Here is a 24,072-nt window from a genome sequence, read left to right as displayed (position 1 = left end):
CCGCGGCCGCCGGGGCGGGCGGACGGCGGTACCCCCGCTCCCGGCGCTCTGGGACCGCGGGGCGATCGCGGTAGAGGCGGAAAGGAGCCCTCGGGTCGCGGGGAGTTTATGTAGAACGGGGGTCCCGGCGGGCGGGGGTGGGCCGGGAGCGGCGGGGCGGCCCCTTCCCGGAGGGGGTGCTCGGGGGGCCCGGGTTGCCGAAGCCGAGCCGCTGCTGGGCGGCGCGGATCTCCCGCAGCAACGCGTCGTTCCTCAGGCCCAGCTGGAGGAAAAAGGCGGGGGGGGGGGGTCAGGCAAGTCCAAGGGCCCCCACACACCCCTGCGGGCTGCATCCCACCGATCTCCCCCCCGGGACTCCCCGGGAAACAGGGGAGATTTAACAAGGGCCATTTCCACGCTCTGCCGGTATCGGCCGTGAGCCGGGACACCATGGGGAGGGCAGCAGCAGAGGGCAAGAGCTCCGAAAGGGCAGCTTTTCCAGTGCCACGTCTTCTGCTGTCAGATCTGCTACCCGACATCGTCCAACTAAACTTGCAGGTTAAAAGGGAACGCTCCGGGCCGGCTTCCTTCCTGCTCACCGGCAGCCCACACGCTGCCTGCCCTGCCTGCCCCACAGCAGTGCAGGACACAAACCTTGACGGTGTATTTGTAGCACTGCTCTGCCTCCAGCTGCCGTCCTCCCTGGAGAAAGGACACACAAGCAACCAGTGAGGAAATCATCCCGCAGGTTCTCAGCGAAATAACGTATCATAAGAAAGCTCAGCACGAAGGACATGCCCCAGGGGAATATGCGCATCGGGCAACGACAGGCAGCAAGGAAGGACGCTGCTTTTGCCATCCGAGCGCAGCCCCCAAACTATTGTTACCACCGAGATCTACAACGTGTTCTTCAGGCTCGCAAACAGATGCCAATAAAACAAACCCCCCTGCTCTATCAGGCTGGCAGCGGGAGTTGCTGGCTGGGCACTCACTTGCAGGCAGATGAGGGCGAGATATCCCCACACTTCAGCGTTGGTGTTACTTAGGGCATTTGCTTCAGAGAGAGCATCCTCGGCTTCCACCATCTCTTCCAGCTTGAGAGAGAGGAGGAGAGGTGTGGACAAAAGGCAAATAGCAGGCAGAAAGGTCTTCAGAACCAAATGGGCATCTGCTCTAACAGCTGAAGAAATCAGTGCAACAAAAGTGTCTAGCAGGGTTTCCCTGATAGGGATGCAGGGACAGGATTTAGGGCAGAGACAACCAGTTATCCTCAGTGCCAGCACCCAGCTCTCTGGTCTGGAGGGCAAGCCTCTCACCACTGCCTCCCGACCCCTGTGGGAGCACACACTTTATTTACAAATCAGCCCCCAGCTGTAAGGAAAGCAGCACAAATGCCTTAACCTCCGCCTCTGGGAACCGAGTGGTCCAGCTCGACGAGGAAACATGACTCCGGTCCTGATCCCTATTCCTGCTGCACAGTGGCTCCCGGGAGGCAGGAGGGCTGGCTGGTGCCTGGTGGGCTGCAGCCAGCTCCCAGGCCACCATTCACCTCCCCAGCTCGAGTCCGCAGCCTCCCAGGAGGTGTATGTTTGGCCAAGGGGGAAACAGAAGTTCAAGTTCCTTCCCTGTTTGCATCCCTCAGCCAAACTCCCTTGGAGGAACCTCATGAGGTGTACCTCTGGGAGATACCACGCTGCTGGTGGCTGGGTGTCCTTGGCAGCCCTTCAGAGGTGCTGGATTCCTTTGGGCAGGGAAAGCACCGAGATTCCTCTCTGCTGACATTCTGCTCAATTCCTTCGTGGTGACATGCAGGTCATGTGCAGGCAGGCACTCAGAGCAAAGCCCGGACCCAGATTATGTGCTTGCCATGACAGCCTGGGGAAGGAGGTGCTGGCAGGCCCTGGCAGTGGGATGAGGGGGGCAAGGATTGGTGCTCCCAGAGCAGCTGCTGAGGGTGACTGGCCTCTGACATCTCCCGTACGAGCAGCCCAGGGTGCCACGCTGGGACTGTGACAGCACATGGCACATGATAGCCTTCAGGAGCATTGCTTTCACAGGCAGCCAAGCTTTACTTTATTAAAGGGGATCATGCAAAAGCAAGTCCTGCATCCTATGCCACAGAGCCAATTAAAGCACAGATGACTTGAAGGTAATTGGACTTACCCTGTAGCAGGCGATTCCCACCCCCAGCCAGGTGAGACAGGATGCAGAGTTCTTGCAGGCAAGCAGGTAGGTCTGCTTCGCCTGGCCGTACTGCCAGGAGAAAGACAATCATGTTTCTCTCTGCATCAAACGCATCACTCTGCAGATGCCCCCCCCTCCTCAGGAATTTGCCAAACACTCCATCTCCAGTAGGGCTCAGACACCCACCATCCCCACCACTGCTGCAGGGGCTGAGAGCCTGCCCACTGCCCCCAACACAGTGGCTCTGTGCTGGCAGGTACTAATGCAGTGATGTAAAAGTCACCCTCATTGCTAGGGTGATGAGAAATGGCTCAGCAGCACCCTGAGACATTGCAACTGGGACTTGGGACTGACACAAAGGAACAGGGCAGATCCATGCTCCAAGGAGCTGAGCACTCCAGAAGGGTTTGCTGTCTTGTGAGGTCTTGGCTATAGCTAGAGAAAATCACGTCTTGTCCCTGGGGTCTAGAATCTCCTGCTGTGTGGCAAATCCCCTTCCACCACTCCTGCTGGCTCCTCACCTCTTTCTCTTCCAGGTAGATGGAGCCCAGGCGCAGATAGACGAAGTGCATATCTGCAGCATCCTCCACAAAACTGATGGTTCGCTCGTAGCACTCCTTTGCCTCACCAAAGTCCCTCTTCAGGTAGCACAGGTGCCCTTTCTGAGCCCAGACATTTGGATTCTGTGCACACAAAACCAGGAGTGAGACATGGCTGGGAGATGGGAGGGAGAGAGACCTGGGAGAGAGGCAGGGACCCCTGTAGTCAGCAGAAAGGAAGAGCTGGCCAGTGTTTGATTACAGCAGGGCAGATTTTACGTACAGAATTAAAATCAAGTCAAGGGCTGCCTGCATAACAGCAGCAATGGGAGGCCCCTCCAGCCTTTCCCTGCATGGTGTCCTGGCTCATGCAAGGCTCCCCAGGTGAGTACGCAAACAGCATTTTGAGATGTCAGCTTCACTGCCCTCTCTGCCTTCCATTCAACCTGACTCTCCAAAGCCGCCTTCCCTCTCTGCTGAATAGCAAGCTTGTTTCTCATGAAACCGAGCCTGACTCACCCACAGAGGGAAAGAGGATCAGGATATACACGTTCAGAGGGAAAAGAAAGGCAGACGCTGCAGAGTCCTCACTCACAAATGCCGCCTGTCTGTGCAGGAGATGACAGAAGGCAAGTAATAAGTGAGGTAATGAGGAGGGCAGTGCTGCAGCCACAGCCTGATGTAGTTCATCAGCTATGATTGTCCTCGCGTTAGAATTGCTCAAGTGGAAACAAAGCATGGGCTTTAGGTTCACACACAGCAACAACACAGGCAGGGTCTGCTGCGGCGTTTGTCCTGCTTCAAGACACCATGCTACACCCCAGGAACACACACAGAATTACCATGTAGTCAATCCTAATGGCCTCGCAGAGACATTCTTCGCATTTGGAGAGATCTTCCTTCAGCAAGTAAGTCTGGGCCAGCGCCAGGTGGTATGCACAGGAGGGACCTCCCTCAAGGCTCAGCAGCTCATGGGCAAGGGCCCTGTGAACAAACTGTTGAGGAATGGCACACCAGCGTGGTTAGGAGAGCAGGCAAACCATGGGCACCCCCAGAAGGACAAGACAGGAGGACTGACTCGCACCTATTTGACTTCCATGAACAGAAAACAGACAGAAGATTTTTTTTTTCCCCTCCTTTGAATGTTCACCTCCATTACTTCTAGTTTTGTTTTGCTTTAAGCAACTCTTTCTGCCATGTAAAATTAAGGCAGGCAGCATAATGTGGCAGTCAGAGAGATTCCTCAGAGACAACTGTGTGGGACAGGGACATTTCACAGGTGACACAAAAATTACTCTGACATACGCAAGTGTCTGAAACAAGAAAGGAGTACTGGTGCCTTCGAAGCATCACAGTAATGCATCTCATCTCTGAACATACAGAGAAGAGCACATCTGCACCATTTCTGACTTGGCTGTTCCCTCCACAGCAGGCAGTACTGAGCTGAGGCACCCCGAGAACCTCACCTGCCTGAGATGACTGTGTCCCCAACCAGCATTTTGGTCTGAATACTCTGCCTGGCCACAGTTTTGTATTTCTGGGCAGTGGTGGTTTTGCTCCCTCTTGCGCTTGGCATCTGGGGTAGCCACAGCTTGTTCTTTGAGCCCAAGAAAGGGGCTTGCTGAAGCTTGCCACCAGCTCTCTGGTAATAACCCAGGGAAGGAGACCAAACCTCCCTTCCCATTCCTCCACTCCACATTGAGCTGACCTGGACAGCATTGACTTTCATCAGGAATTCCACTGCCTTCATGAAGATTGTGCAGGGAGGTTGGCTAAGTCCTGAAACAGGGGATGGTGCTGCAAGAAAACGTTTCTCCATCAGTCCCAAATTGAGCTTTTTATTCCTGAAGCAAGAGCAGGGACTGAGACCCTGGTAGGGACAGAGGAATCCCAGCAACACGGTGTAAAACCCAGGAGGTGGCAGGGGAGGCTGAAGTAGAGATTAACTCAACATTTCGTTCTGAAGGGCTTAAGTTTTCTAAGAGATGTAAAAAGAAATGATGCTCTTGACCCACAAATTTTCCAGTCCAGAGGAAGAAAAGGTAGGAATTTATGATTGAAGCTTGTCAGAGTTATCTACAGTGAGGCTCCTGCCTCCCAAAATCAACCCAGCAGGACCTGAAGCACCCAGCACTGCCATCTCTGCCACCCATTGGAGAGTGGAGCTGTAGAGGAGGCAGATCACACAACACATGACCAGAGGAGATCCGTAGGGACAGTTTAAGAACTGGCATCTCAGGAGAGAGACATCTGAGCAGCCAGACGAAGGCCGCTGGGTGCAGTGACACATAGGGAGAGAGCTGCATTCACCCGCCTGCTGTCCATCCTGAGATGTGCTGCTCTGAGAATCGGGATGAACCTGCTTTGCCTGGAGATTCCCCAGCTAGGGAGAGAGAACAAGCCTTGATGCCTTGCCTTGGCATCAGGATGGCCACAGCTCAGTGCTCCCAAGTTACTCCCCTCCCCACTGATCACACGAGGCCATCTCCCAGCACTGGGCTCTCCCTTACACACCAAGCCTCCATCCCCTAACCTTCCAGGGCTGCCTCCAGTGCAGTAGCCTCTTCCTCAGGTGCCACACAGACCAGGGCAGGCTCCACCACCTCTGACAGTTTGTCAGCTGAGCCATCTGGAACCTTCTCTGGAATGAAAACCCCAAGAACCATTAGGTGCAAACAAAGAGTTTGCCATAAACTGTCCAGTTTGGAGCATGATTCCACAGAAATAGGGAAGAGAGAAAATATAAAAGATCTATCAGATTTTCAGAACTGGCAAGAAATTTCTTTGCAGGAGGCAATACCTGGGTCTGGGGTTTTGAGTACAAGATTACCATGTGAAGCTAGAAACAGGTATAAATGAGGCAATATCCCTTCCCTCATAATCAGAAAGAGCAAAAAAAGGCATATGACACAAGGCCTGACTGCCTGAGGCACTTTGCATGGAGTGGTGATAACGTTAAAAATAAAGCCAGCCAACATTTCCCACAGCTTGGCCAAATATTTGGGACGCGGGACAGAAAGTCTTGGCTCAGGGTGAGGCTGGACTCAGTGAGGCTCCAAAGGAAGCCTTCAGTTCAGGGTCACCACCGAGCAGCTGTTTTGCCCTTTGAATTGGTGAGGCAGTGCTTTCCAAGCTGTGTTGGGAAGTCACAGCAACAGCTTTTATGATAGCTAAACCTGGATGACCCTAATGTGTGACAGGGGCAGCTCTGCCCTCCCAAAGCCTCAAAAAGCACGCTCGCCTCCTCCAGCCACCCTGGCCACTGCCCACACATCGGTATATCAGCGGCACTGGCCTGGGGCAGAAAAATAAAAGCAAAGACTGGTCCATCGCTAGGCTGCGGGTAAGACAAGGCATCAGCTGTGCTGCTATCAGAAAGCTTCATCATTTAAAGCAGCACACTTGCTGCTGTTGTCTCTCACTGGTGTAGTTTGTGGTCAGTCTATTCTAGCTCACAGTCCACATCTCCTTCCTTTACCCTTTGTATTTCTCCTCTTAGAAATACTCAGAAATTTCTCCTCTCCTTCCACTGTTCACCATCTCCCACACTGCTCCGTGCCCCCTCCTTGCTGATGCTAGGGCACCTCCTGGTTTTGGCTGTGTTACCTGGCAAGCACTCTCCTGGGCCTGGGCTGGGAGACCTCACACACCCAGCAGAAATGTGCTTTTTCCCTTCTTCTCCCTCAGCAGCCTCAGGGATGCTCCTCTCCTTGGCGAGCTGTGCTTGCAGTAGCTTCTTAGCCTCACGGAAGGCCATTTCCGCCTGAATATTATTATTCTGCAGCTCATAAAACAAACCTATGGGAGACAGAAAGAGCAGCATAAGCAGACATCCAACCCTTAGCAAAGTCCTTCCCTTAGCCCTCAGATTAGAGCAGGGAGAAGAAGATCAGGGGCAGAAGCAATGCTTGTCAGGAACTCCTTGAGCACACAGACTGGCTTGCTTTTGTACCTGAAAGCGTCCAGGCTACAATGCTGGATGGCTCCAAGCAGCAGGCGTCCTCAAAGAAAATCTCTGCTTCTTCATAGTGCTCCAGCATGACAGCCACAATCCCGCACAGCAGCAAGCTGGGGACAGGGTTGGACAAGTTAGCCTTGCAGGCCCCAGGCAGTGGTGTGGGGGACACCCCCTACCCTCCCACCCACCCAGCAGGAGCACACAGCACCTTTGGATGTGATGGGGGTCCAGAGAAAGAGCCTGCTGGAAGCACTCCTGGGCTTTGGTTGTTTCCTCGAGCAGGAGGCAGAACGCCCCATAGTCCAGCCAGTACTGGATGTTGTGCTGGTCCTGAGCTACCCTCTAGACAAAAGAGATCATCGCTGGAGTGAGGACTGCTGCAGTCATGCTCAGCACATACAACAGACTGGGAAGACAACTCTGGAATAACCACAGTTTTCCTCTGGTCACCCCAGCCCAGTTTAGCAACAATCAAGCCCTTGTCTATCGCATGCTAGGGTTTCCCTTAACTGGGATCGTGCTGGGCTTCCTCTAAGCCTCCCTCACCTAACACACGTCCTCCAGCTTCAGCTGACCTCCTCCTAGCCTCCTGTTAGAGGGCCCAGTGTCCCCAGTGCTGACCCAGCACGCCTTTTGGACCAACTCATCCCATTTCCCCTGGCCTCGAGGCTGAAGTCCTCAGTGACCTGGCCAGGCTCTGTCTCACATCCTCCAGAGAGCAGCATCTCCCTAGAAAATCCCTCACACATTCAGCCTGAGTATCCTGGTCACGTTCATCTCCTTCCTCCCTACACAACAGTCAGGGCTGGCTGAGCTGTCAGCAACACGGGCCCCATGCCGCTGCAATGGCGTGCTGGCTGCCAGCCCAGACACACGGGAGACAGGCAGGAAAGAACAGGGGCTCCTTTACCTGCTGGTGGTAGAGAGATGCCAGCTTGTAGTCCTTGTTGACTTCAGCTTCACGAGCAAAGAGCCAGAGCTGCTCTTCAGTTGTGCGGGACAGAGGGGCAGGAGAAGCAGCTTCCTCAGACAGTAGCTGGTAGGGAGTGAGACAGAGTGTTAGCCCTGGGGAGGGTAAGAACGGTTCACATGGTCCCAGTACAGCAGCAGTCCCCAGTCCAGCACTGTGCCAAGTACAGCCTGGTATGGCTGGGGCAGGGCAGGTTGGAAAGGCAAGCTGTTCCGCTCCTGTTTGTGGTGGGACACATTCCTGTCATCCCAGGTACCTCTGCCAAACAGGGACAGGGCAATATCCACTATTTGCAGTTGTGACAAGTAAAAGCATCCCCTAGATCAAGACCACGTCAAACTTCTGTGGTGTCACTTACTGGGGACCCCAGCTCATGCTGGAAGATCTGTGCTCTGCCCGGGTGACGGGCAGATGGCACAGACCCAGTCACCTTCACCACGAACCAGTTACAGCAGCTTTTACTAGTGGCATCTCACACATATCCCACCATCAGGATTTTGTAGCAGAAGGACACAGATGTGCTGGACTCTGCCTCTGAGTGTGGCTTGGGGCCCACATGTGATAACTGCAGCAAATGAAAGCATGAGCCTCCTTCTGTCTTGAAGGCAAAAGTCCTCCTGCCTTCACTAGATGCTGTGTCTAGCCCTGGATCCACAGTGAAGTCATGTCCCGAGTCACCGAGGTTTCTCCCTACCTGGTTCAGGGCAATGTGCATCTCGTCCATGAGGTACACGTAGAGCTCACTGAGAAATGACTGGAACTGCTCCTCGGTCTCAAATGCCGTGGTCTTCAGGTATTTCTCCCTCACAATCTTCACTACAGCATACTGTGGAGACATGCGACCGTTAGACAAGGCAGGTCCCCCCTGCACCCCCCACCAGCTCCCTAATCACACAGAGCCAGAACACACTGATTTTGCCTGAAGCTCCAACTTGGTTCTGAGGAAGAAATGCAGCCCAGCACTGATAAAAGTAAAAAAAGTAAGCAGGGGTGAATTCCTTTCCCACCTCCCAGCCCTGACTCTCCCTGACACAGGTGCCCCTTTAGGGTCAACATGTGGGAATGCTCATCCCCTCGGCACAGAGAGGGGGTCTCCGGGCAAGGCATGGCCAAGGCCAACCAGCTGAGAGAGGGGAACCCCCTTTTTCTGCCAGGGTGGACTGTGAGTGTGCAAGAGCAGTCAGCTGTGCCTTCCTCAGGCTATAAGCATGGGGCAAATGGATGTGACCAGCTTTGGAGTTTCTCCCCATTGGCAGGAAAAGTTCTCCTGGTGTGTAATGAAAGCAGCTTGGTGTCTGGTCCATTAAGAGGAAAAACCTGTTCCCCCACATGCCCGCTGTGACAGCCCCGGGTGGCAGGAAGGGATTCTGGAGTAACACATGATCCTAAGTTACCACCATGGAGCAGCAGTTCCTCACTGAGAAATTGCCAAGACAAAACAAGTAGGGAAGTGAAAAGCACAAATGGTCTCTTTACCTTTAGCTGTTCCTTAAAAGCAAAATATTTCCCAGAGCTATTGAGCTCAAAGTTGAGCTGACGCTTCTGTTCCTCCAGGGTTTGGTGGTCTATTGCTCCCTGGTCAGGCAGCTGCTTCCCAAAGAGCTCATGGTATTCACTTAGGATGGCAACGGCAATGCTCGTGACATGGTTGTGATAATCTTCTACGGCCTAGGAAATAAATAAATAAATACTGAAACTTCACAAGTCACTTATGCCATCAACCTTGAAACGTTATTTTATTTGCCAGAGCCCACACCTCCCATAAACTCCACCTGACTCAAGTCTCAATTAGTCTGTCACACATCCTTTCCTGACCACACCCAAGGGCCACAAAAATATTGACAAGTAAATACAAAAGAGTTCCTTCATAATTAGATATTGCTTCTGCTATATCTTTCAATCAGAACCCAATATTTCAGTCATCATTGTCTTTTCTATAGCAGTATCATTGGCTGTGACTAAAATATAACTCATTTGCTGGGATCCTTTAAACCCATGGGCCAGCCCTCTTCAGCAGAGTCTGTAATCTCCATAATCTCAGTGACAGAAGCTTCCATGCACTGTGATAATCAAAATGTATCACTTTGTGCACTCCAGACAGTCCAGCACAAATCAATTCTGCAGCAGCACTGGGATCAGTTATTGAAGTGCTGCTTCTTCCCCCACCGTTGCTTTGAATTTACCGTTAGCCAGGGGCCATCCGAGGACATTCTTCTTTGATGGCTGCTCGGTACCCACAGAAGATGAGCCAGCACTCTCAGACCATTTTCTGAGGACGTCACACACACAAAAGTCCTCAAAAATTCTGGGTGACCTGAGAGTGGTCAGGGCTGATTCTGTCCACGTTTGTCTGGGTCTGATGAGGCACACAGGCTAGTCTGAGACAAGAAACTGTTGGGACTGCCCAGGGTAAACATAAGGTTCTGGCAACCTCTTTCCCCAGTGCTCCATTTCCTTCCAAACACCCCCACACTGCTGCCTTCCCTGCCTTTGCTACATCTCTCCCCTTCGTATGGGCTGCGAACATGAGCGACGCTGCCCAGGAATGGTTTCCCAAGGCATACTACTGCGAAGATAACACATCCAGAAGTTTTCTTTTCTGTGTATTTCCTCTTCAAACCTCATCTACATGTTGCTGTGTGGCTGCGATTGAGAATGAAATTCTCATGTGAGAGGGATGAGGGCAGGGTGAGGTGGCAGAGTGGTGGAAGGCCGCAGGTTGTTGCTCGTACCTTCTTGGCTCCTGCAGTCCGGGGAGGCAATGGAGGGCGAGGAGGAATCATCTGCTTGACCCTGTCAACAAGAGGACAGAAGAGATCACCCAGATACACTGCCAGCAACATTGGCTTGTCTTGGGCGCAGGCAGCCTGTAGTGCGAGGGCTCCAGCCTGTCATCGTATCCCTGAGACACCTCACAGGTGGGGGAAAATGAAGTTGCAGACCAAGGATGAACTGTAAAGACCAGGCACCTACATTCAATGCTTGTAGCTCATCATAATAGGGTTAACATTTGATATTGCTAGCAATCAAAAACGCTCTCCTAGAGAAGCAGCTCTTTAACTCATAGCCTCCTGGGTCTGCCAGAAGAGCTGTAAGAAAGGAACAAACCTGACGAAAGCTCTGAAGAATTTTATCACTGTAAATCCCAGGCCACCTGATCCATCGGTTCCCAACATCGCACAGTGCAGCTGTGGCACCTCATCTCTTGGCCATGCATTGACCCCTAGACACCATACCAACCCTGTTTGTACCACTACTAGGGTTACAATGACCTTTCAAATATGGATCAAAAGCCCTTAGGATTACCGTAATTTTTTCTAAGATTTTATTAAAATCCTTGGTGTCGAAACAGCCTTAATTCATTGAGATTTTTATCAAGATTTCCTACTTGCTGGTACCAAAACACCTTCAGTCCTTAGAACACAATCCGGCCCACCAAGCAAAGGTGTCACATCCCTGTGATGGCTCCTACCCAATTAGCAAATTGCTTATTCCCCACCAAATGTAAACCACTCCTGTAGCTGTTCTGCCAGCTTACAGAGCCCCTGACCAGCTACCTTCTCCAGGTCCCAAGCCCTGGCCACTTCTCCCACACAAAGCCCTCTTGCACTCTCTGCTGTGCGGTCTAGTGTCATTGGCTCTGAGTGGTCCCTTTGCTCTGCAGAGACCCGTCACTGCTGCTTGGGAAGCCAAAAAACCTGAACAAGTGGGCAGCACTCCCACGCTCACAATCCTACCCTCACCCAGCCTCAGAACAGCACCCATCACTGACGTGTTACCTCCGCCAGTGGTACTGATGAAAACCTAACTGCTTCGCTTTCAGATGAGAAAAAGAAAACCATTAACAACCTGGGGAAATCACTGTTGATCTCATCTGCCAGGACACGTGTCATCAGCTGGAGCTCCCCAAAACAGAGCCTTTCCCATGACTCCGGAGGGCTGATTTTTCAGGTCTGATATCTGCAGCTGTGCATGGCAGGTGAACGAGGAGGATTTACACCGAATTCACGCAAGTTGCAGTAGAGTAGAAATGGTATAAAAAGTGCCAGGAGAAGGTCCATTCTAAGGCGGAGTTCGCCTTCCTCAACCTGTTCTTCCTAGAATACAGCAGGCAGCACAGAAGACAACACACGTACTTTCCCTTCAAAGAATGGCTGCTGCTTATATTTCTGTTTGAGAGACATACCACCTGCACTTGTTATACTTTATTCGTTTGCTGCATTTTCTCTTTTTTATTCAATAAATTATACACACTAGGCCTTTCTTAGACTGTGACACAGCAGGGCTACCACTGGACAAGAAGAAACTGCCTCAAATCAAGCAGACAGTGGAGGACTCAAAGCAGCAGAGATGAGAGAGCAGCTCTACAGTGGAAAGATGTGAAAACTAATGTAAGAGCTGAGGAATAGGTAGAAGATAGTGAGAAAACTTCCGAAAAGGAAAAACGTGACAGAATGCTATGGTGAAGTTACAGCAGTGCTACCCAGGGCAGTCCACACTGGTGGCCAGTCCTGACCAAGCAACTGAACATCACATGCAAGAGGCAAGCCCAGGGGGATTAATGGGAAACAAAGCCTGGATGGGAACGCAGACACTGTTGTGCTGCTCCGGTGTCTCTCTTTTTGAGAGGAATGGCAGGGAGATGCCAGCTCGGATGAACGCAAGTGTTTTCCCAACACACCAGGTGCTAGCTCTTAAGCAGTCTGGCCAAATTCTCCTCCTGATTCCAGTGGGCTTTGGCTCAGGCCCTCAGCTGGTCCTTACAGAGCACTCCAAAGGGGTGGCTCGCTGTACAGCCCTGTTTCTATGCTGCAGAAATGAGCTGTCAGCTCCAGAATTACAGCATGTCTTTACGCACCGTCTGGTGAGCTCCTCTCGCAATCTCTTTGGTACTAAGGCCTTGTCCAGCTTTATCTCCATCACCAGGAACGTTCCTGCTTCAACGTATTGCTGTGAAGATAAACATTGCTCTCTCAGTGTTGTGCTGTCTAGAGCCCTTACTGGCATGATGAAAGACTGAGCATATAGCTACAGATCATCAGCAAATCCGCTTCAAACTGCAGAAATACAGCTTGTTTATAACCTGCCCTCAGAATGATCTACAGCAGCAAAATTCAGCTCAAGAAACCAGTCTAGGAAAAAGGAAAAAACCCAGATAATCAATCTGTTTGCAGAACGAATATGCATTCTGGACATTTTGAGGAAGAAGCTAAGTATGAAGGAACCCTTTTAAATAAATGCCTGATTATTTACAGAGACCTTCTAGCTCAACGCTAGACTGCCCTCCAGCTGGACGTCACTGGAAGAACTCCAGGACAGCATCTACGTAAAACATCCCTTGTCCAAATCACTCCTGAAGAATTTAATTGCATGAAAGGTGTGAGACAGTGGTGCAGTGATGGTCTAGCAGTCTTTCCTTCTCTTTGGAGATACATAATTACCTGTCCATCAAGGCTGAGATATGTGACATTTTCAGCTTCTACAGTGGCATCTGACAACTGGATTTTGGGTGCGTTGGACATCTATTGAAGAAAAAGGAAAGACGTCTCTTGTTTCAGATTCAATAAACCACACACCTTCGCAAGTTCAGGATGTGAGTTGTACATTTTTCAGGCAGCATGTACTAAAATGTCAAGATAATTAGTATCTCTCAGTTGGCTGAGGCAACACAGCATCAGTCCCTGCTTTCTGTATGCCCCAACTACCTCTGATGTAGAAATGGAGCAACCGTGTTGCAATATGCCTCTCTAGACCTTACCCTTCTGTTGGAATCCTTATCTTTGGTGATTTTCTCTTTGTCTTCCTTCCGTGTCTTGCTGGGAACAGCTCTGGAAAGGGGAGTACTGATTCCTGGGGTCCATGACCCTTCCTTAGTCAGACTGAGCTGCGTTCTGAGATCCCGGAGAACACTGTGCTGACTTTTGGTCTGAAAAAAAGAGGTAACAGAGGGAATGAAAAGACAAACTAGGCTACCCCACCCCTTTGCCTCAACTTCCCACATCACAAAACACATTGTCAGGGTCCTAAATGCATTAAGAAGTTATGCAAGCTCATCCTCCCCTCCTAGGAGTTTAGCTGTCGGTGCTCAAGGCCAGCTGTGATACTGTATAGCTGTGAAGCCTCAGGTTAGACTAAGAAAAGAGCTGCCTGAGAAAGCCTCAGTAGGGTCTCCCTGTCTTCTCTCAAGAGCTGCATTTTTACTGAGGCACTGGCCCTTGATTCTTGTCTGAGCTATGTGGTAGATATGCTGGAACCCAGCCCCGTGCTGCACTGATCCTGACCTGCTGACCTGAATTCCTGGCTTGATCCTGGACCTGCCTCCCGGCTATGGACTTGCCTGGTGATGTGGACCGTTAGGTGAATCTGGCTACCCTCACCAGGTCTGCTCTGCAATTTCTTGGGTGCCCCCTCCTGTCCTGCAATGACTCACAGCTCCTGGCTCACCTTCTGGTGTGGAGCAGCTTCTCTGACACACATCAGTGAATTGCAAGGAACAGGTTTTTCACATTGTCTGTTTAGACACCATTTGACCACCTAGACAGGTGGCTCCCTCTCAGCCGTCACTGTTATACGAGTTGGACTAGCAAGAACTGAGGGGATCCTGGGGAGAGGACGGAGCAGCTCTACTGAGACTGTCTAGACCAAGGCCAAGGAGCAGCCCAAAGCATCTACAAAATCAGAGAATGAGAACGACAGAGAGAGCATGTGTCACTTCACTTGCAACAGATAAATGCTACAGGACAAGAAGTACCATGCAGCCAAGAGGCCGTTAATCACGGTGGCGAAGCAGAGACCAGCAAACAGCTGTGTGCCTAGCCCTGCTTTGCAACAGCCAGCAGGAGCATGGAGGCAGGGAGAAGGGCTGTAATTCACCCGGCTCCTGCGGCCTGGACAGCAGCGCTATGGGGGCCATGGGCAGGAAAACCAGGCTGTGCATCTGCCCTCCTGAAACAAGCTCAGGTCTGTTCTGGGAGTGCTGTGGGAAAATGGAGATGTAACTGTCACTCTTAGTAACAGAGGGGGGAGAAACTCAAAGACAAATAAACCTCCATGAGCTACAGCTGAAAGAGCTCCAGTGACAGCTTTTTTGGTTGTTGCCTGGGGTAACGCTATCCTTTTAGAGCTACTGTTTGCTCTTCCCAGCAATGCAGTTCATTTGCCCATGTTCCAGACTGCGGAGAGAGGAGTGTTCTCACAGCTCTCCCTGCTCAGCTGCTGGCAGAGAAGGGAGTGGAGTGAGATTCAGAGCTTCTCTCAGCCCCCAAACCTGCTCCCGCATGCTCAAAAATCCCCTGCCTTTGAGAAGTCTGCATCTAAAAGCTTGTCTCATTATTTTTCTCCACCACCAGAAGGGTGCTGAAGTTTCAGAGCCAGCCTCCGAGTACTACACTGCCCATGCTGCCTTCTCCCAAACACCACACTGCCCATGCTGCCTGCTCCCAAACACCACACTGCCCATGCTGCCTGCTCCCAACCCCACTCTGTGCAAACACAGCTGCAGAGCTGGAGCAGAGCCTGGCTGTCTGGTCTGCTCTCACCTTCTCGAATACCTCGCTGTCTTGGTAAGTAAAGACACGAAAAGCGCCTCGGATCTGCTTCACACCAGGACACAGCAAAGGCACCATGTTGACATATGCCACGCCATGGAAGAAAATCTGCTTGTCCTCATCTCCCTGGAAACGCAGAGCAAGGGACTGAGATACTGAACGGACTGTTATTCTCTTTAAGGAAACAAGGTCACCAATCCCATTAAGAAGAGGCCACACAGAAAACTGATGCACTTGATGAGCCAGGGGCTCTCTGTCACTGGCACACAGCCAAGACAACCTGGACGAATACACTGGAGTCATTTGATACGTAGAATATCAATTTTATCCCAATCCTTGCAGGGCAGCTTTTCTCTCTAATGCCCACATTGTGCCATTCCTCAGGATGGTCTTTTTGAGATACAGTTGCAAAATTATCAACTGTGTGGTTAGAAATCCAAGTGACCCTATCAGAGCTGTGTATCTCAGGTTTGACAGAAATCAGGTAGCTAAGGAGGTCTGAGAGTCCAGGCTAGCAGCAGACTGGTGAGAGTAAGGGATAGGGATCTCCATCAGAGCTGCAAAATCCTGGCACCAGTGAGTGCTGAAAGGAATTTATACCAACTTATATGACTTTGTCCTGGAACAGATTAGGAGCTCTTACACGACCAGCTGCCAGGAACAGAACCATTAGCTAAGGAGCTGTTTCTTTGTTAAACCACCCCAGTTTATGTGCAAAAGCATAACTTATTTACACTCTGAGAAAGAAGGCATGAATTTCTTCAAGATGTTCCAAAACCCCATTGGCCGAAGATAAGCTCAGTGAATTACCTTAATTCTCAAAAATCACCCTCTCCCTGACCCCTTTCCACCAAGCTACCACAGACTGTCAGCGAGAGCTCTGTATGCCAGAAGGAAAAAATATTTTCCTTTGTCTATTTAACAGCTCTATAAGACTGATTAATCCCTTTACAAAGCTTCTAGCTCTCTGACTCGCTTTGGCTGGTTCAAGGCTGGGTTCGGTATTACAAAGGCATTGAAAGGAAAATGCTCAATAACGCAATGCTGCTCCACAAGCCAGAACAACATATCCCTCCCCACTTTTACCTTGTCGGCTTTGCTAGTTTTCCCTTTGCTGGATGAGGCCACAGACATCCCGCAGACCTCCATGGGCCAGTACCGGCACTCCGCAATGCGCTTCTGCAGGCTGAACAAAAAGGAGAGCACTGAGAAGATGCAGAAACCAAGCTGGAGAGCCACACCACCCTCCCTTCTGCTCCAGCAGCCCCAAAACATCCCCCCCTTGGGTTTGCTCCGACCCACTCCCGTGAGACACAGCAAGCACCTTCAGGCCACTGGGACACGTATGCTTTGGGGCAGGCTTGGTACATTTTCTCCATCTACCTCTGTGTGCATTTATGGCACAACCAGCTATAAAACAATTGTGAGAGCAACACACCAGGTTTTCTCTCTTTCCTGGTTACTTCAGAAATGAAATTAATAAGAAGGAACATGATTAACTTTGGTATAAATCCTGAATTGCACAGAGCGAGTGGACCCTGAGCTCCCATTCCATATGCCTGGTAACTCTGAAAACAGCAGGCAGGCTGATGAAAGTGGGGGGGGGGGTTCAAAATCAAACCAGATAGAAGGGAGTATTTCCACACATGGAGCAATTTGGCTGTGAAACTACAGCCATGATGCAGCTGAGGCCAAGAACGTAGCAGGATTTGAAGAGAAATGGGATACTCATCCTGATCTTGAGCATATCTGGAGCCATTAAAGGTAATGTTTATCCAATAAAAAAGCAAATGAAGAGTGCCCACATGGAGTGAAAGTATTTTAATGTATTGGGAATTCAGCAAAACTTAATTAGCAGCTCAGAGGAGAGCTGTGTGGGCCACTCCACTCCATGTCTGCTCACCGTAACTCTGCTGCCCCTTCCTTCAAACTGTGGAGGCAACAGCCACCGGCTCCAGTTACTGGCAGCATGAGCGAGCATTTATGGCCTGGAGACAGCAGCTACAGCCAATTCACCTTCTCCCACCATAGCAGAACTAAGCTGCTGCCAGCAATTAAAGGCAGTTAGCTGCTCCCTTGCTTATGTGAACACCTTTGGCCAACAGCCAGCCATAGGAGCCAGGGAGGTGAGGCAGAGCCACAGTTTGACCACATAAGAGGTCTGAGAGCACCTGCATGTTGCTGCCCCCTGCCTTAGGTCACTCAGCTGAGTGCATTCTGGGGTGTTTTTTTCCCACCACTCTGTGCTGGAAGGGAGGTTCTCAGGTCCCTTACATGACTACTGCAGCAGGATCCAGGTAACAACGCCTTTCCATGTCCCATACAATTCTCTTTGTGCTTTCTGCTTGGATCCTAAATTCCCTGTCCTGTGAGAAATAGTGCACGGTCAGAGCCAGGACAGCAATCTCCACAGCCTGCATCATCCCCAAATCATCCCCAAAAATGTTCCCTGGGAGAGAATGGGAGTCAGATAGAGGTGTCCAACTCACCATACCCAGGCCATCCTAGCAGAGTAAGTTAGCAGCCCTCCCTGCCCATTAGTATTGAGCCTGGCTCACAAGGAGATAATACAACTCCCAGCCCAGCAGCTCAGGAGTGGGTAGCTTTCTGGGGATGGGACCTGCCACATGCACCCTAGGGAACTCTCCTGCGGTGAGTTAGCATGCCCACTGTCCCAGGGGAACCATCTCTGTGTCTGGACACTGCGCAGAGGACTGACCACCCGCCTTCCTCCCGTAACAAGTCTCTGCAAGTCTTTCTCAGTCCCTTCAGTGAGACCTGCTGGTTCTCTTCCGGCCATGACGCTGTCAGTCCTTCCTCACCTCTCTTTTGTTGAGCTCTCCATCCTCATCCTCATAGGGACCACCAACAATGAAGGCGTTGGGTATGTTCAGAGCGCCAGGGGCCATGATGTTAGCAAGGGGCCATTTTTTGGGCCGGGGTAATGGCTCTTTTTCACCAGCTAGCTTCAGGATGCCATTCTTGAAGAGCAAGGGGAATTCCTTCTGCACAGACACAGGAATGAAAGGACTTGCATTTCCAACATGAGCAGGAGCAAGTGCCAGCTGCTCCGAGCTGGGTCCAACAAAGCAAAGCATCAGTGCAGGGGCCTGGCTTGGAAAATGCACTCCACCACAAGCATACAAAGAATGGAGAAAAAATAAATAGCCATATGCAAAAAACCCTGCCAGTTTCAATCCAGATCTTCGTTTGTGTTAAAGAAATATGTCATGCCACAGAGACCCTGAGCACTCGCAACAAAGGCTGCTGTTACACAAGCACAGGAGCTGTACACCCCACAGGCCTGGACATTTGTTCTTCAGTGCATAGTGTGGGAGAACAATCCATTTTGTAGCAGCCAAAACCCATCTCACCATGCCTGGACCAATCCTCACCTCCCCAGCTGCTGGTACTTGCAAGCAAGCCATGTAGTTTTGCAGGGGTCCAGTGGCAGCAAACGCTTCAGGGACAGAATAAGCTGCCTCCAGCGTGACACTCAGGAGGTTACCATTTGAAAGCTGCGCTGCAGAAAGCAGGGGCTCTTTGGTGCACACTGTCACTTCAAGGCCACCCTGTGAGAAAAGGATAAAATAGAGCCAGTAACTAGACAATTATAACTCTCCTGCACTTGAGGGAGAAGCAAGCAGAAACCCTAGGCCAGAATGTATAATGTTATCTTATTCCTCACCTCAGACGTAAAAGAAAACAGACCAGCATAGGAAAGGAATTTCATGATCAATTTGTCTGAATTGTGATACTTGTTTGTTTAAATCAAAGCCTGCTCGGGGCATGGCATATGCCCCAAGGGTCTCATAAAACAAGCCAGGGAGAAAGAGTCAGGGTCTCATAAAATGAGCCATGGAGAAAGTACATCAGGGATGGAAAATAATTATTTTCCTCTGGTGATTCAGAGCATGGCAAGCTAGGGCCACACTTTGACTCTGCCCTATCTCCATGCTCTGTATGCAGCCTTTAATTACCTGTCCCAACCCTGGATGGATGGTGTGCAACGAAAAACCAGCTGGTCAGCATTTATTAAATCTCCTCCCTAATGAGTGCCCCCCTGCCTTGCTTACTATGTAACACCTCTTAAACACAGAAAAGTTAATGCAATATCCGCCCCTCCAATTCACTCCCAGTGCTAACTGCAGGCAGACTCAGGAGCAAAATGAGACACATTTTCCCAGTCTCATACTTCGTTCCCTGCTTTATTCACTGGGTACTTCTCAACCAGCTGAATGAATAAGGACCTTGCAGGAAAGGCAGTCAAAGCTTCTACAATAACGGCCTCAGACATTTTATCCACAGAAAGGAAGACTAATAAAGTTGGGCAGGTAATCCAGCCTTTGTCTTTTTCTGTTTTTTTCAGCACTATGCTTTCCATCTTGAATATTTTTTCCAGAGCAATTTGGTAGCTGCAAACATTAACATTTCCTAGCATGATCTCACCTATCATAGGCAACTAGGGACAGACGTCAATAGTAGGAAAGGCCTCCAAGCTTGTAACATATAGGGCCGTAACATATCTGTGATGAGCTATGTGGCTGAGTCATGCTCGCGTTCCCATTAAAAAGCAGCAGAGAGCCGAATGAGTGAAGGAACAGTTCCAAATTCCCCATACCTTGGCCTCCGGGTGAAGGCTTTCTAACAGAGAGGTAGGCACTGCATACAAAGGAGCTGAGACCTTAAATGAACGCTGTCCTGGGAAGAAACAGGAATGAGAACAGCATAAAGTGAGACCCTCTGTAGAGAAATCATGGTCTAACTCCTAACGCTGAGCTACTGATGTCACCCCCTCATCCCCTGGACCCAGCTTTCTACAGATGCTATGAAGTGCATTTTGTCAAAAGCAGGTTAAGTTATAGTCAGGGGTCCATAAGCAAAGACCAAAAAGTGCCAGGGAGTAAGAAGTGGTTATGGAGGCTGTGGAAGTCAATGTTGTACCTTGCAGCAGAGGTAGAAGGTCCACCACAGCTTGGCCAAGAGGCACAGTCTTCTCCTTCTGTCTCTGGTCCCTTTGCAACACTTCTATCACTGTCACTAGAGAGATAAAAAGAGAGCTGGCAGAGTTTCTCAGACAGCTTCAGACCAGCAGTTCAGGGGCTGCAAAGGGTCTGTGTCAGCTCTGGCACATGCTCCTACTTCATCTCACAAGGCTGACAAGAGCAGCCAAGCCAAGGAGCACAGGCCTACATGAAAGGGGATTCTTCCAGCGGGCAGAGATGGAACAGAAGTGCTGAGACCCCCCCACTGCTGCTGCTGAAGTGCTATTCTTGAATGAATGACTCCTGCAGCAGGCAGGCAGAGCGGAGCAGCTGACAGCACCCACCTCCAAGGAGAGAGATTCAGCGTCAGGTACTTACAGAGCACAGGTTTTTGCGCAATGTCATCCAAGGAGTTGGGCCCATCAGGACTACACTCAAAGCTGGTCGTGAAATTATAGTTCGCTGTCCCATCTGGCAAGACATCAGTCTTGGAGGAGTCTCCCAAGATTGCTCCATTGAACTCTGCATGCACCAAAGTTACTGACACGTTGCTTTTGATAGTTTTCTGTCAAACAAACAGCGCATTGTGCAGTTGGCTCTGCAGCAACAGGCCCAGGATCAAAGTTGCCTCTGGCAGGCAACTCAGTTCAGCGCCCAGGACAGGGTTCACTGGTCAGGTCTTTAGCTGTTCTACCACAGGAATGGGGAAGAGGAGCAGAGCCCGGCTGTGCTGAGACCTCACCCTTCCCTGTTTTTAGGAGGGAAATTTCCTGCTCCGCTATGCTGTGCTGCCCCAGTGATTATCAAGACCAGCTGCTGGCAGGGCAGGGGAGATGGAGAGGTCCAGGCTTCACCCCAGGAAAGGCAACTAAAGACACATCTAAAGCTAATCCAAAAATACTCCAAAGATATTTTTGTGCTTCCAGGAAGCTTGAGACTAAGAAAGTAGCTCCTGAGCTACATGGCTGAGCTCAAAGGACACTTGTGTATATCGTCTGACTGCAGAATGCCCTGAAATCAAAGAAGGGCTCCAGCAAGCTATTTGGGGAGCTCTGCAATTTGTTGTTACACCACCTTCATATCACTTGCTTTAAGCAGAGATGAGGAGGTTCAAATTTTAAAATGTCTCTGCAGAGGGTCTTAAACATGGGTGACCAGGGATGGTGAGAGCACAGCACATGGCAGCAGGGATCCGCATGCCCGGGCAGCCCTGGCCAAGCAGGCAGCACCAGGCACCTCCACAGCAGCACAAGAAGTGCTGAGACAGACAGTTACCGAAGAGCCTCCCTGAAGGAGAAACACGGTTTACTTTATCCAGGGAAGAGCGGCTGCCGCCCTGACCACAAGGACCGTTGCACCCAAACCCAGCTTGTCTTTAGTCCTGAGCCACAGGGATGCCTAACCTCCACAGGCCTCTCCCTCAGCTCCCTCTCTCCATGTCACTGGGGTAATTAGTTCCATATTGGCTCTAACACAAAAAGAGATTTCATTCACTTGGTTTTAATTTTCAGTCCTTCCGTCTCCTTGAGCATATATTCTATGAACGGCTAAACAGAAGAATCCAATTAACCTTTCTCTGTACCATTAATTATCCTAGACTCTTGTCTCATCTTTCTCTACATTACCTCTAATTAAGCAGATTCCACACTCTTATAGCTGGAATTTTTTTCATATTGTTGCTCTTATTATTGCACTTTTGTAACCCTCTCTCCTTTTGCCATAGCCTTTTCTAAGATGGAGCAATCAGAACCACAAAGCAACATTCCGGATGCAATCAGTCCACTGGTCTATTATTTTCAGCACTATTTTCCCTTCTCTTACCTTCTACTTCTCACCTAAAATGATGCTGTTTGCTGAATCTATCGGTGTGAGAGGTATTCAAATACTACAATGTAAAAACGTGAAAAAAACAGGCAGGGGCTTTTGTTTTGCTTTTTTTTTTTTTTTTTTGTCTGCTGCTAGAGCAGAAGCAGGGATTTGCATTTTTCTGCTTGCAGCAGTAGCTGAGCTTCTCCTCTGCATTCCCTGCTAAATGCCAGTTCCTCTAGAAGACTTTAAGGACAGCTGGGTGTATCACGCAGCACATGGAAATCACAGTAGTCATGGTTTGATTGGAATCAGCTCATAGTCTTGCGCTGTGACTGCACTGGAGCCACTGCCTTTTTAAAAAACTAGAGCCACCCTATTGGTTTCAATACAATTTAAACCACTGTAGCCAGGATGAAAATCTGACTTTATATCCAAGGTGAGATCTTTTTTAGAAGTATTTGTCTCACTGATACATGTTTTCCCTGTGTTTTGCTTTAAAAAGCTGCCATTTACATACAGTTAGGCAGAGAAGGCAGAGAGATACATTTCAACACAGCATCTCTGGACTGCTGCTGAGGAGGTGCATTCCCCAATCTACCTGAATGACAAGCCTGTACTCTGTGCAAACAAGCCCTCAGCGGGGAGGAGGAAGCCACAGCGTGGCATCACTGAATTTCCAATATTCTACCACTCCTTCCTACAGCCTTATCACCTCACACCTGGTCTCGAATGGGATCACAGCACACAGAATCGTTCTGGCCTTGTTTATTAAACCAGTAGAGACATTTTCAGAAGAACTTTACCAGGTCCTGCGCCTTCAGTACTGTGATCTGTACTGGTGTTGCTGGTGTTGGTTGTGACTCATTGGGAAGAGCTGCAGCAGCGGGCAAGGCAGAGGACTCCTTTCCAGCAGACAGCCCTGCAGGGACCTCCATGGCTCTGCAGGAAAAAGAAAGAGGAAAGAAACCTGAAACTTATCTATTCCTCTCCCAGAAACATCTGCAGGACACAGCAGCCGTGGTTGCTAGCATTATTCAGGGCTTGGCTGTCAAAACACCACTGAAAGCACACAGCTTTGTCAGTGATGAATCTCTCACGAGGAGCAGGGGGAGGACAGGGAGAAACATAATGTGAAAATTATCCGGCTCTGTAAATTTAACCCAGCTGCAGCTCTCGGCTCCTCCGTGCACACGGGAAGGGTTCGGTGTGACAGGCTGCTCTCGGCGGGGCTCTCCCCACCACAAGGTATGGCCCTGGGCTCTCTTTTGCTTCTTGTTTAACTTAAACGAGGGCCTGCGGGGTCGAAGGCCTGTGGCTGCCAGCCCATGCCCAAGCGGCTCCCATGCAGGCCCAGGAGACCCGGCTCCATCCCTCACCACAGGTTTGTCTGCGGACCCTCCGCCCCGGCGGGCGTGAAATTCCTCTGGGGGACACGGCTGGGCCGAGGACCCCCCCGGTTGCCTCGCGCTCCCTCAGCTCCAGCTACCCCAGCCAGGGTGCGGGGTATCGGTGTCTGCCCTGAGGCTGGCAGCCCCCTCAGCGCTGCCTCTCTGCCGCGACCGACGGGCCCGGGGGCCCTCACGCCTCGGGGTGCGGCCTGCAGCCCCGCACCGGCCCCAGGAAGCCGCCGGGGACGCGGGGCGGCGGCGGGGCGCGAACCCGCCACCTACCTGCCTGAGGGGAGGCCCTGCGTCGCGTAACCGTGGCGACGCGGCTGCTCCCGCGAGGCCTCGAAGCCTCGCGAGACCCCTGCCCTTGGAGGGGCGTGTCCGCGAAGCCCCTGCCGCCGCCATGATGGGTGTGGGCAGCCCTTACCTGTGGGGCTCCCCGTGGGGCGGGGGTCCCCCCGACCCCACCCGTAGCGGCTGGGTAGGGGGGTGCTGCAGGGGCACCATGTCCTCCCTACGGCCTGGAGTGCCCCTGGGGAGCCCAGCTGGTGCCCCAGCCCTACTGCTGGCAGGGGCCACAGTGCCCACCCAGCCGCTCACTCACGCCCCACTGAGGGCCCTGAGGGAGAGTTGGGGTCCCCACAGGCCGGGATGGGGTAGGGGCCTCACGGCGGGGGGCTGGCAGGCCCCATGGGGACAGAGGGGAATGGCCC

General features: G+C 51.2%; 1 protein-coding gene across 1 annotated transcript; it reads right to left on the bottom strand.

The window, feature by feature from the left end:
• Window positions 1-106: 106 nt before the first annotated feature.
• Window positions 107-23,866, bottom strand: CFAP70 (cilia and flagella associated protein 70). The gene is made up of 28 exons (XM_010567047.1): window positions 23,787-23,866; window positions 22,775-22,910; window positions 20,541-20,727; window positions 20,122-20,217; window positions 19,799-19,878; window positions 18,573-18,749; window positions 18,000-18,182; window positions 17,452-17,543; window positions 16,264-16,363; window positions 15,169-15,303; window positions 13,389-13,556; window positions 13,072-13,152; window positions 12,489-12,580; window positions 10,363-10,423; window positions 9,107-9,298; window positions 8,325-8,456; window positions 7,571-7,696; window positions 6,869-7,002; window positions 6,655-6,770; window positions 6,309-6,500; window positions 5,236-5,343; window positions 4,411-4,499; window positions 3,545-3,697; window positions 2,685-2,846; window positions 2,143-2,232; window positions 972-1,073; window positions 634-681; window positions 107-262 (listed from the first exon to the last, which is right to left on the bottom strand). Exons 1-28 carry the CDS (start codon window positions 23,864-23,866, stop codon window positions 107-109), a joined length of 3,468 nt encoding a protein of 1,155 aa, XP_010565349.1.
• Window positions 23,867-24,072: the final 206 nt, after the last annotated feature.

This window comes from Haliaeetus leucocephalus, unplaced genomic scaffold (genome assembly GCF_000737465.1).
Source record: "Haliaeetus leucocephalus isolate CR32 unplaced genomic scaffold, Haliaeetus_leucocephalus-4.0 Scaffold224, whole genome shotgun sequence".
In the NCBI taxonomy this organism is placed as follows: Eukaryota; Metazoa; Chordata; class Aves; order Accipitriformes; family Accipitridae; genus Haliaeetus; species Haliaeetus leucocephalus.
The sequence above is the reverse complement of the archived record's forward strand: the minus strand, read 5'-3'. Positions and strand labels throughout refer to the sequence as shown.

Excerpts from the sequence above, each read along its gene's own strand:
- CFAP70 (XM_010567047.1), bottom strand. The coding sequence starts at position 23,866 with ATGGTGCCCCTGCAGCACCCCCCTACCCAGCCGCTACGGGTGGGGTCG. Across the intron at positions 16,364-17,451 it reads GATCCTGCTGCAGTAGTCAT|CCTGCAGAAGCGCATTGCGG; the intron begins GTAAGGGACCTG and ends CTTTTTGTTCAG. Across the intron at positions 682-971 it reads TCGCCCTCATCTGCCTGCAA|GGAGGACGGCAGCTGGAGGC; the intron begins GTGAGTGCCCAG and ends TCCTTTCTCCAG.